At 45.2% G+C, this 13,365-nt stretch overlaps 1 protein-coding gene across 3 annotated transcripts in view; it reads right to left on the bottom strand.

Moving 5' to 3' along the window:
* The window catches only part of HERC2 (HECT and RLD domain containing E3 ubiquitin protein ligase 2), a 219,844-nt gene that overhangs the window by 104,907 nt on the left and 101,572 nt on the right, over positions 1-13,365 (bottom strand). For all 3 annotated transcript variants that reach the window (XR_013395438.1, XM_015141725.3, XM_077938885.1), the window contains exons 36-40: positions 7,071-7,258; positions 5,831-6,023; positions 3,882-4,064; positions 1,036-1,217; positions 69-216 (exon numbers count right to left, since the gene is read on the bottom strand). Coding sequence is in view for 2 of the 3 variants with exons in the window: in XM_015141725.3 (XP_014997211.3) it covers positions 69-216; positions 1,036-1,217; positions 3,882-4,064; positions 5,831-6,023; positions 7,071-7,258 (894 nt within the window). In the remaining variant the exon portion in view is untranslated. The remainder of the gene's footprint in view (positions 1-68; positions 217-1,035; positions 1,218-3,881; positions 4,065-5,830; positions 6,024-7,070; positions 7,259-13,365) is intronic.

The raw sequence follows: 13,365 nt of genomic DNA, 5'->3' as shown, positions 1-13,365 counted from the left end.
AGGAAACAAGGGGAGGAGCTGCTGCGCCGCTCCTCACCAGGGCATGGGGAAGGGAGACAGCCACCCACCTCTGAGTAACGGCACGTCGGAAGAGCAGGTAGTGAGCAAGCTCCCCAAGAAGCCAAACAGCTTCTCCACAAGGCACTTCATGTCCCTCGCCCTTTCGGTCTTGTCCCATGACGGAAGGACTGCTTGCAATAAATGCACAGCTAAGATCTGATAAAAGACAATTTAAAACGACAAGCATTAAAAAAAAATCTGATTAAGAAACTACAGATTGTTATTTTCTCTTTACCTTTTTTTTTTTTTGAGACAGAGTCTCGCCCTGTCGCCTGGGCTGGAGTGCAGTGGCACGATCTCAGCTCACTACAACCCATGCCTCCCAGGTTTAAGCAATTCTCCTTGCTTCAGCTTCCCAAGTAGCTGAGATTACAGGCACCCACCACCAAGCCCAGCTCACTTTTTTTGTATTTTTAGTAGAGACAGGATTTCACTATGTTGCAGGCTGATCTCGAACTCTTGACCTCGTGATACACCTGCCTCGGCCTCCCAAAGTGCTGGGATTATAGGCATGAGCCACTGTGCCCGGCCTCTCTTTATTTTCTGTTCTCATAATGCAAGCAATCATGTGAAAATTTTGAGATTCATTATTTTACAGCCGGTAATTACACTGAAGTTGATTAGTGATTAGGATTGTCAGGGACTTTAGAAAAAAGCAACATTACAGATGCATGTGTTTAATTAAAAAAGAATTATTTTTAGTTTAATTCTTAAGACAATTACACTACAAATTCTGTGAAGCAGATGAGTGCGTAGTTGCAGGATTTACCACTGAAGAGAAAAGCAGGTAAGCTAAAGGTTAGTGACTTACCAATTATCAAGGACCTCTGCCCCTTGCCTCCAGAAAATCTATCCTGTCACTTCTAGACCCTTTCTGTACTCGTTAATGAATAAAGGCCCCTGACTCTGAGGGCAGGGAACTTCAGTACATGGATGCCTCTCTCAGGGAACTGGTTTTGCCTGGCAGCACATTACCTGCCTCTGCAGCGAGGCGGCAGTGAAGGGTGCATGCCCTTCCACGACCTTCATGAGCAGCGTGATCCACTGCGGGGAGCTGAGGGCGCCACACACTTGCGGTGTGAGAGCGATGCTCCGCACAAACCCCAGCGTGCACCAGCTCCGGTGCTGCTCCCTGCACACCAGCCTGTTTGGAGAAGCTGCAGGAGGGAAAACAGACATGCTTGGTAACAAGTCCCTAAAGATAAATCCCTAAATGTAAATCCTTACTTTTTTATCAACTTACTATTTTATTTTCTACAGTAAGCTCCTTTACAAATATATTGCAGTTTGTAAATTAATTCAAATTCAAAGTGAGAAGTGGAAGTTTTTAAGTTAACGACTTTTAAGTTAGTTCAAGAAACATTTCTGAATTTTTCTTTTTTTTTTTTTAGAGATGGGCTCTCACTATGTTGCCCAGGTTGGTCTAAAACTCCTGGGCTCTAGTGATCCTCCTGCCTCGCCCTCCTGAATAGCTGGGACTACAGGCATTTTTAAAACCTTCTAAGTATGTGTAGTAAAAGTAGTTAGGGAATTTTAGCTATGTATTGTTTCTAGGCAACAGGAAAATGATCTATAATTCAAATAGCAGTTAATTTGCAAGAGTGCATCTATTGTATTTTTTTCATTTCGTTTTAAATATCTCCACAATCTTGCTTATATTTAATCTGCACCGTAAGTTTCCAATCTAACTTTACTATATCTGCATTAACAAAAGGAAAGGTTTTCACTAGGTTTACACCATTGGATTGTGGCACAAGTGGGCCCACCTCTGCTCCCCCTGGCTCCAGGACTCCACTACTCCCTGAACAGAGGCTGAGGCTTGGAGGCTGGGCCCTCCTGAGGGACCCCACCCACAGCCCCACAGGACCTGCTCTCGCCTCCCACCTCCCCACCCTGCCCTCAGCTATCCAAGCCTAGGAGGATACCTGCCTTCCTTCAGCACACTCGTATGCGCTCACACACACTCTCACACCCTCATACGCATCCTCACACTCACACCCATACGAAGTTATTCAGACACACCCATGGGCATCCACACACCCACCCTCACACTCTCAGGTGCACTCACACCACTGTCGCAATCACTAACACACACACAATCCCAGTCACACATATGCACACACAACCTAAGATGCAAGCTGACACTCCTATGCACTCTCACATACACTTACCCCTCCCAATGCATACAGAAACTCAGATGCACTCACACTCCTAAACACTAGTCACAACCGATTACTCACCCACTCACACCTGTACCCACACACTTGCTCACTTGACACTCACACCTACACTGTTACAACCTCCCACTCACTGACACAAGCAAAATGCTCACATTCATGCACACGCACTCACAATAACACGTCACTCGTGCTCACACTGACACAAGGCATTCACATTTACACAAATGCTCACCCTCAATCGCACACTTACACTTGTGCCTGCCACCCACTCATACTTCCTCACACTCACCAAGCCTCACTTACACTTCGTCTCATTCACACAACCAGTAATCCCCTCACACTCATGCCTCCCTCGTGCTCACCCTCACACACACACTGGCTCAATGCACTGGCGCTCTCACTCCCACTTCACCTGCCCACTCACATGCTCTCATGGACACACACACACCACTCACATAAATGCATGCATACATATACACACACAACCACACGCTACAAACACACCGCCACACTTGTAACACACATGCTCAGCCACTTGCCCATCAACCGCTAAGACACTCACTCTCATCAATAAGTGCGGACACTCTGGCACACCACTAATACACGCATGCTCTCACACAACCTCACACACACTGGAGCATGTCTACATCCTCACCCACACTCACAGGGGCTCACTGTCAGTCACATGCACATTCACCCCACTCCCTCAGTTCACATTTCTCATACTTACACTCCACACACAAACACTTTACGGATTAAACTGTGCCTGTCCCCCAACTTCACATACACTCAGAACCTCAGAATATGATCTTATTTAATGAGGTCTCTGTAGACCTCATTAAGGTAAGAATTTAGGTGACATCATGTTGGATTAGAGTCAAACTCAATGAAAGAGTCCTTTCAGAGGCAGAAAAGGACATGCAGAACACAGGGGCAGGGGCCATGTGAAGACGCAGGCAGACACTGGCACAATGCGTCCCCACACCAAGGAAGCCTGGAGCTCCCAGAAGCTGGACAAGGTAAGGAAGGACCTTCCCTTAGAGCCTGTGGAGGGAGCACGGCCCTACCCGCACCTGGATTTGGGACCTCTGGACTCCAGAACTCTGAGAGAACAAATCTGTTGTTTGAAACCAGTGTTGTGGGTTGAATTCAGAATTGCAAAATTCATATGTTGAAGTCCAAACCCCTACAGTACCTCGGCAGGTGACCTTGTTTGGAAATAGGGTCGCTGCAGATGTACTTAGTTTGATGAGATTGAATGATGTCCTTATGAAAAGAGGAGATTTGGAGGCGACTCACACACAGGGAGAATGCCATGTGAAGATGACGGCAGAGATCGGGGTGACACCTCTACAAGCCAAAGAACGCTAAAGAGACCAGCAAACTCCACAAGCTGGGGCAGAGCCCTGAAGCAGCTTCTCCCTCACAGCCCCAGAAGGAACCACCCTTGATCTCAGCCTTCCGGCCTCCAGAACCGTGAGAACTACTGCTGTGTAGGCCCCCAAGTCTGTAGTACTTTATTACAGCAGCCACAGGAAACAAATCCACACACATTCACACCCACCCACATTGACACCCAGACACGACAAGCGTGCGGCCCCCAGCGCTGACTCCCTGGGCCCTCAATCTCTCATTCCATACATGTCTTGTCCGTCGTTCCGCTTTCCACTAACATTCGCAGCAGTCCGCACAAAGTCTTGGTGGCTTCGCTCTGCATGATCTCGGCATGAACTCCGGCAGACAGACAAAGAGTCTGCAGTAAGTTAATAGTGCTGGTAAACATCATTGCAGTGGGGTGAATGTTCCTTTCAGTTTGTTCGGCTTCTAAAAAAAAAATCAAAATAACAAATTATATTCCCAAGTAAAACTGGAAGATAGTCTTGCACATAATTTAATAGCTTTAATATTACATTCTTGTTTTCTTGAAGACTTGAATTTTAGTGCAGTTTTAGGTTCACGCAAAATTAAAAGTACAGAGATTTTTGCGTTCTTTTTTTTCTTTGAGACAGGGTCTCTCTGCTGGAGTGCAATGGCACGATCATAGCTCACTGCAGCTTTGACCTCCTCCCTGGGTCAAACAGTCCTCCCACCTTGACCTCCCAAACTGTCATCTTTTCTGCTTTGGAAAGGGAAACAGATCTTTACAAGAAAAGATGGAACTCAGGATGCACTAACCGTGCACCCTACTATTTCTGTTCCCATCTTCCTCAAGAATCTTTTAAATAATAATTCTCAAAACAACATTAGCATATAACTCAGAAGCAATAAATGATTCCAAGGTTTCACTTCTTTAGAACGACAACTTATCAAATGTCAAGCACTAGTTTCTGATGAGCAGGCTGTGTCCTGGACGAGGACAAAGCACCAGCATCTGTGGAGTGGGGCGACCAGATGCTCGTGCATCCAGTTTGGTTGGCTTTGGGATGCGGAGATGTGTGGCAAATGAGGCCGCCCTCTGTCACGGGGCCACCCCTGCCCAGGCTCTGACATCCCTATGGGGAAAGGCCACAGGCAGGGAGCCAGACCTGCTTCCCGCAGGCGAAGTGGGCTGAGAGGAAGCAGTGCCTGGTGTGAGGCAGTATGCTATAGGCTGGACGCTGGCGGCCAGCACCACAACCACCCTCAGGGACAGGGTTCCAGGTGCCACATACATCACTCCTAACAGGCCTACGCAGCAGGCAACACTTCTGTTCACACCTGAGGGACCCAGGCCCCAGACGTGATGTGCCGAAGGTGGTGGCATCAGGATCTGAGCTGTGTGCTCCGAGCCCAGATGGTCTGCTGTGGCACAGCCTCTTCCAGCCCCCACACCACCTACTCTCTACTGAGTGCACCTTCTAAGGTCTCGTGGTCACTGTCACAGCCGTTTCTGAGCCTGACGACACTGCACCCATGGTGGGCACCGCGGTGCTGGGAGGCAGCCCCAGCCTCTTGGTTGGTCTTACCAAGCCCAGCCATGTGAAGCTTCACATGTCTTTTAGGAACAGGTAAGAAATGTCACGAAACCTCCTCCCACAACCTGGATCTCCTTGGATAGGATCCAGCGTTCTTGGTCCACCCCTGAATTCTCACTTCTGCTTCCCTAGAAGTGATAAAGTGCTGACTAACTCCACATTACAGGAAGAGTTCAGAGTCAAGGACCGCAGAGGAAAGGTAAAGGCAGAGGGCAGGTGGAGTGTGCTTGGGCAGGGCCTCTCACTGGAGGAGGCGGCGATGGACCGAGATCGCAGGGCAACGCCACCAGGCCTCAGCTCACTCCCTCAGACGCAGGCTCAGCACCAACCACAAGAGACTCGCTGGTGGTGCAGCTGCCCCGGCCTGGCCACCACATTCTCAAAGAGAGGCACATGCACACGTGAGAGGAAAATGCAGAAAGTCAGTTCCAGCCAGATCGTCAGATCCCACAGCCACTCCACGCACATGCATAAGAGGTGCCCAGGAGCTTATTTAAACAGCAGGCTCCGAGGACAGAGTACCAGCTGCAGGTGCGTCCTGATACCCCATTCTAATGCCCAGATGACAGTGGTGGCAGCCAGCACCTGGACAGTTTATGGGCTGCCTTGGACTAAACGCCTTCCTGAGTCACCCACCAGAGTCGTCCTCTGTGTCCGAGTCCTCTGCTGAGGGCTGTGCAGCGGCCGGCAGCTCTGCCAGCTTGAGGTCATATTTTCCTTCTTTCCCCATCCTGTAGGAGTTGGTGCTGCCCGTGTCCCACTGGACTCTTATCCACCCGTCCTCTCCCAGCTCACCAATCACTCGGCCTAGGCCTGGAGGAGGCCCATCCTGAGAAACCAAAGTAGAGATCAATTAGGAGGGTGTGTGCCCTGCCCTGGTCCTTCCATGGCTCCACCAGACCTGCCACACAGATGTCTCCATATGCCACCCTGTCTGTCAGGGACCGTCCCCATACACAGATTTCACCTCTCCTACAAAAAGTGTGCTTGCATCATTTTAAATTAAATGACATAAAATAACGTGCTCATGCTGCTTTACCAAGGAAGTCGGGGAAATCTCATCTCAATTAGGATCCTCTCTGGGTCAATGCAGACACAGGGCTTTACAGCAAGTCCTGACCCCTCAATCCCTCACGGGCCTTGCAAGAGCAGAAACCGGAAACAAGCACCAGCACCTCCACATTCCCTTTTCTTCAGTTTCCCCCGGGCCCCAGGGTGGAAGCTCTGTCTCACTTCTGCGGGAGAAAACTGTTTCTACGATGGATGCTGCTGTCTCCAGACACTGCGATTTCTAAGATGACTGTGACAAAGCCCGGGCTTACCAGCGTGGCTGAGAAAAGCCAGACAGACCATGGGAAGGTGAACACTGCCCTAACTTAGCTAGGGCTGTGGTAAGTGACTTCCACCTGGGGGTACTGGCAGATTTAGAAGAGACCTGCTATGAGGGAAAATGGAGACACGGCCACAGGCCCATGAAGTGTATCCCTAACTACTAGGCTCGCGGCACTTCGCAGCACATGGCCATCAACTCACAGGGTCAGCATCTGGGCTTCCTGCCTCAGAGCCTTCACTACACCAACTTTCAGAATGAGATTTACTCTCTTGCTCACTCTCACTCTGGTTCCAGCGACCCATCAAACTGAGCCTCACGCCAGTGAGTTTCCTGAAAAGAGCTGCCTCTCTTTCTGGACTTGATTCTGCTCAGATGCCCTACTTATGATTCCCTACTCTTCAGCTGCTTGGGAATCAGTAACTGTGTCATCTAACAACCACACACGTTCCGGGTTATTCCAATTTCCACCCACCAATATCGTACAGAACTGTGCAGAAGATAACTGACGTGTGGCTAATGTGTTCACATCAAATCTCTGAGTACCTGATCGCCCCATTTCCAGTCCACACCTCTCATGACCCTCGTTCCAATCTTCATCATGGCAGCCAGCTCTGGCCCTGAAACAGGGAGCTGCACAGGAGCCGTTTCCTTCCTTGTTTCTTCCAAAACTGTGGCAGAAGCACCTTGAGCAGAAGCATTCATATCTTCCTCAACGTTGTCACAACTGGGGCCTGACAGAGCGTCAAAAACAGCAGCTGAGCCAACAAGTAGCTACAATGCCCCCTTAATACACACAAAACATTTCAAAAGTACTAATGATCATAATTTTGAAAAATCCATACTATAGGTTTTATCAATTAATATAATACCATGAATATTTTACTGATATAGGATAAACCCAAGATAAATGGAAGGACGAAATACATAAATATGCCAAGAAGATACAAAAGATATTAAAATGCTCAGTAAAGCTACTTTCTCTACTTCTAGGAATTACTCCCCCGAAAAAAGCAAAATAACTGAGTTAGAAAGATACTCATCACAATTTTTTATTAAAAGAAAAACAAACATAACTACTTAAATATCTAACAGTGAGAAACTAACAAACTTTAATCACGATTCTGTGCAGAAGACAGCTAACAGCTAGCCAGAGATACCACATCAGACAGGACTGCTGCAGGCTAGCCCTCGGCTGGAGTCTGGATTTCAGGAGGGCTCCCCCATTCCCTAGGTGGTAGGTATGGTTTGCTGTGCCTCAACTATCTGTACAGACAACGTGGTCTGTGCTAAAACCTGCTTTCCTTGGTCTGGAACTTGGTACGCGCCAGGCAGGGGGTGCCCATGTGATCAGCCTTGATGGAAACCCTGGGCCTGGAATCTCTACCCAGTTTCCCGGCAGACAGCACTTGACATAGCTCGGTGCCAGGGCAGTTAAGCTCCTCCTGTGTGGCTCCTGTGGAAGCTTGTACCTGCTTTCCTCTGGATTTTACCCATGTCCCTCTTCATGATTTTGCTCTGTGTCCCTTCACTGTAATAAACTGAGCCCTGAGTACAACTACATGCTGAGTCTCGTGAGTCCTGCTGGCCAACCATCAAACCTGGGGGTGGTCTTGGAGACCCCTGACAACTGGGGCCCTGGATGGCCACAGAGTCATCCACAGCATGAAACAGAAGCTGATCTGCTGTCACCTGAAAGAAGAAAACCTTACCAATGGATTTGAAAATGGGAGATCTAACCCTAGGAAAGTACGCTAGATTTTTAACCCCCCTTTTCCCACTTGCTAAACTGAGAGGGGGTAGGAGTGTGGTCCTGGTAACTCCCTTGGTTTTAGTTTTCTCCTCTGGGTAGGAGGGAAAAAGATCCAAACAGTCCCAAAGGTGGGCTTGGGTTGACCAAAAAATGTAAAAAGTTTGTGTTTCCCTCTCCCGTGAGAGTAAAAAAGGATATTCAATTCTCAGGACTGGAGCAAAACTTTACATAAACTAGCAGGGGAAACAGCCTTTCCTTTAGCCTAGCTGCTACTTTGGGGGGCCCAAGAATGGGTCCCAAGGAAGGGACAGGAGATGCATTACAGGCGAATCTCCCAGGATCCCCTGCGCAGTTATACTGTTAACTCTGTAAAGACTGCCAGTGGCTTGAAGAAATTTGCAACCAAAACTGGGGGAAATTTTTATTTTACATAGCTTATATTTTGTGGCTGTTACATGTGGATGTATACATTAAGTTAGTATAAAATATTATATGCTTATAATTTCTTTTTTTTTTTTTTTTGAGACGGAATCTCGCTCTGTCACCCAGGCTGGAGTGCAGTGGTGCGATCTCGGCTCACTGCAACCTCTGCCTCCCGGGTTCACGCCATTCTCCTGCCTCAGCCTCCCGAGTAGCTGGGACTACAGGTGCCTGCCACCACGCCCGGCTAATTTTTTGTATTTTTAGTAGAGACGAGGTTTCACCGTGTTAGCCAGGGTGGTCTTGATCTCCTGACCTCGTGATCCACCTGCCTCGGCCTCCCAAAGTGCTGGGATTACAGGCATGAGCCACCACGCCTGGCCTATAATTTCTTAAATGACAAGAGAGATACCCTGATCAGGGCAAGTTGCAAATATAAACAGATATTCGTAAGATACAACTTCCTTGCTTTTTGCAGCCAGTGGGCCAGATGAAATTTAAACAGATGAATACTATCAACAGAATGAGTCCCCATACTTAATGATTTGTGCTGTCATTTTTACTTATGTAAAAATGCAGATATGCTTTTGTAATTTTTAAATGCAACTTTTGGTTGCTAATGAGGCCTTAAGAAATCAGATATAACTCTTACTATTCTTTTCAGCTAGCTGTAATTCACATATTAAAATATATATTTGACATAATATAACATATAAATATATAAATTAAATATATATATATATAGAGAGAGAGAGAGAGAGACAGAGACAGACAGACAGACAGACAGAGAGACAGATCGATAGAGAGAGCGATTCCCCCCACCCCCAAGACAGGATTTCACTCTGTCACCCCGGCTGGGGTGCAGTGGCTTGATCTCCACTCACTGCAACCTCTGCCTCCCCGGCTCAAGCAATCTTCCCACCTCAGCCTCCCAGGCAGCTGGGACCACAAGCACACACCACTATGCCCAGCTAATTTTCACATTTTTTTGTAGAGACAGGGTTTCGCCGCATTGCCCAAGTTGCTCTCAAACTCCTGAGCTCAAGCAATCCAGCCGCCTCAGCCTCCCCAAGTGCTAGGATTACAGCCTGGCCTGATATATATTTTTGAATGGATTAATGTGAACTCTAAGACTGATGTGATAAAAAGAGCTTGGGAAAACCTTGCTTTTTCGCTTTGACTTTGACAACTGGCTCTGCAGCATCTCATATTTTAGCCAAAGACCACCACCATAAACCAATCAGATCTAATAGACATATACAGAACATTTCACCAAAAAGAGCAGAATACACATTCTTCTCAAGTATACCACAGAACAATCTCTTAGACTGACCAGACCATATGTCAGGCCACAAAGTCTCAAATTTAAACAGATTAAAATCATACAAGTTACCTTCTCCAACCAAAATGGAATGATGAGAAATTAATAACAAAAGGAAAAGTGGAAAATTCACAAGTATATGAAAATTAAACAACACACAGTAAACAATCAGTGGGTCAAAGAAGAAATCACAAGGGAAATTAGAAAATACTATGAGATGAATGAAAACACAACATACCAAAACTTCTGTGCTGCACCAAAAGCAGGGCTAAGTGGGGCAATTGTACTATAAAAGTCTGCATTTACAAAAGACGACCTCAAATCAATAACTTAACTCTGCATCTGGAAGAACCAAAAAAATAAGAACACAACAAAAACCAAAGTTGGGCCAGGTGTGGTGCCTCACATCTGTCATCCCAGCACTTTTGGAGGCTGAGGCAGGTGGATAACTTGAGCCCAGGAGGTTGAGCCTGCAGTAAGTCATGACTCTGCCACTGTACTTCAGCCTGAGGGACAAAGTAAGACCCTGTATCAAAACAAAAACAAAAACAAAAACGTACGAAGCAGAAAGAAGGAAATAATAGAGATTAGAGTAGCCATAAATGAAATAAAGAATAGAAAAATAATCAACAGAACCAAAAGTTCAGTTTCTGGCAAGAACAAAAAAACTGACAAACTTTTAGCTAAATTAAGAAAAAAAGAGGCCAGGCAAGGTGGCTTACAGCGCTTTGGGAAGCTGAGGTGGGCGGATCACGAGGTCAAGAGATCGAGACCATCCTGGTTAACATGGTAAAACCCCATCTCTACTAAAAATACAAAAAAATTAGCTGGCCGTGGTAGTGCGCACCTGTAGTCCCAGTTACTCGGGAGGCTGAGGCAGGAGAATCGCTTGAATCCGGGAGGCGGAGGTTGCAGTGAGCCAAGACTGCGCCACTGCACTCCAGCCTGGCAACAGAGCAAGACTCCATCTCAAAAAAAAAGAAAGAAAAAAAGAAAGAAAAAAAGAGAGAAGATGCAAATAACTAACATCAGAAATGTAAGTGGAGACAGCACTACCAACATAAAAATAAAAAAGATTGTAAAAGAACACTGTGAACTGTATGCCAACAAATAAAATAGCCTAGATAAAATGAATGAATTCCTAGAAACATAAATTACCTGAACTGACTCCAGAAGAAATAGAAAACCTGAAAAGACCCATAACCAGTGAAGAGATTGAATCGGTAATCAAATATCTTTCAACAAAGAAAAGCTTAGCTGGTCAACTCTACCAAACATTTAAAGCAAAATTGACACCAATCTTCAAACTCTTCTAAAATCAGAATACATGGGTACACTACCTAGTTCATTCTATGAGGCCATTATTACCCTGATAACTGTAAAACAATAAAATATTGCTGAAAGAAATTAAAGAGGAAAGAAATAAATGGAAAGACATTCCACATTCAGAGAATGGATGTTAACATTGCTAAGATGGCACTATTCCCCAAAACAATCTACAGATTCAATCCCTAGCAAAAATCCCAATGGTCTTTTTTGCAGATATGGAAAAGCCAGCCTTGATGTTCATATGAAAATGGAAGGGACCCAAAGAAGCCAAAATAATCTTGAGAAAGAAAACACACTTCTCAATGCTAAAACAGTACAAAACTACGATGTTCAAAACAGTGTGGTACCCACATAATTATTGACATATAGAATGTGATAATGTAATTGAGAGTCCAGAAGTAAATCTAAATACCTACAGCCAACTGATTTTTGCCAAGGGTACTGAGAACTTCAGGGAAGAACAGTCCTCAACAAGTGGTATTGAAACAATCAGATAATCAAAAGAAAAAGGTTAGACTCTTACCTCACACGGTGTAAAAAAAATTACCTAAAAATGGACCAAAGATCTAAATGTAAGAGCTAAAACTATAAAACTTACAGAAGAAAACATGAGGATAATCTTCATCAATCTTGTATCTGGAAATGGCTTTTTGGATATGATATCAAAAGCACAGATGATAAAAGAAAAACAGATAAACTGAACTTCATCAAAATAAAAAACTTCTGTATCAAAGGAAATACAATCCAGAGAACAGGAGAAAATATCCTCAAATTATATATCTGATAAAGGTCTACAGATCTGTGAAGGTCTAGGACACACGAAATTTTTAAAGAGTCTGAGGAGTGGTGTTAATTCTTCTTTATTTGTTTGGTACACTTATATAGTGCATTTATTGATACAACAAAAAGATGACAAACAACCCTATTTAAAAAGGACAAAGGGGCTGGGTGCAGTAGCTCAGGCCTGTAATCCCAGCACTTTGGGAGGCCGAGGTGGGCAGATCACCCGAGGTCAGGAGTTCGAGACCAGCCTGGCCAACATGGCAAAACCCCATCTCTACTAAAAATACAAAAATTAGCCAGGTGTGGTGGTGTGTGACTATAATCCCAGCTACTTGGAAGGCTGAGGCATGAGAATCACTTGAACCCGGGAGGTGGAGGTTGCAGTGAGCCAAGATTGTGCCACTGCACTCCAGCCTGGGCGACAGAGTGAGACTCTGTCTCAAAAAAATAAAATAAAAAATAAGGAGAAAGGGACTTGAATAGACACTTCTCCAAAGAAGATATACAAATGGCCAACAAGCGCAAACATGTAAAGAAGTTCAATCATCATTCATCATCAGTGAAATGCGAATCAAAATCACAATGAGATACCACTTCACACCCACTAGGATGGTCTTAATCAAAAAAAAAAAAAAAAGAAATCCCACAAAAAATAGTGTTTGTGTTGGCAGGGAAGTAGAGAAACTGGAACCCTGGAACCTTGGAATCCTGTCCACTGGTGGTGGGAATGTAAAATGATACCACACTGTGGAAAAGTTTGGTAGTTTCTTAGTAAGTTACACATAGTTGTACCATATGACCCTGTAATTCCAGTCCTAGGTGTATAATCAAAAGAACTAGAAACAAGTGTTCAAACAAGTATTTGTATATAAATGTTCCTAGCAGCACTATTCACAAAAGTTAAAAGGCAAAACCAACCCAAATGTCCATCAACAGATAAATGAATAAACAAAATGTTATATATTCATACAAGGAAATCTTTTTCAGCAATAAAAATAAAGTACTGATATGAAATAACCCAGACACAAAGGCCACAACTGGTATGATTCCATTTATATGAAATATCCAGGATATGCAAATCCATAGACAGAGAAAGCAGATTTGTGACTCCTAGAGGCTGGAGGGCAGGGGAATCAGGACTGATTGCTAAATGGGGTGCATTTATAGTGATGAAAATATTCTACAACTAGATGGTGGTGATGACTCTAGAAAAGTGTGAATGTATTTAATACCGC

The sequence above is a fragment of the Macaca mulatta genome, chromosome 7 (assembly GCF_049350105.2).
Source record: "Macaca mulatta isolate MMU2019108-1 chromosome 7, T2T-MMU8v2.0, whole genome shotgun sequence".
Lineage (NCBI taxonomy): Eukaryota > Metazoa > Chordata > Mammalia > Primates > Cercopithecidae > Macaca > Macaca mulatta.
The sequence above is the reverse complement of the archived record's forward strand: the minus strand, read 5'-3'. Positions and strand labels throughout refer to the sequence as shown.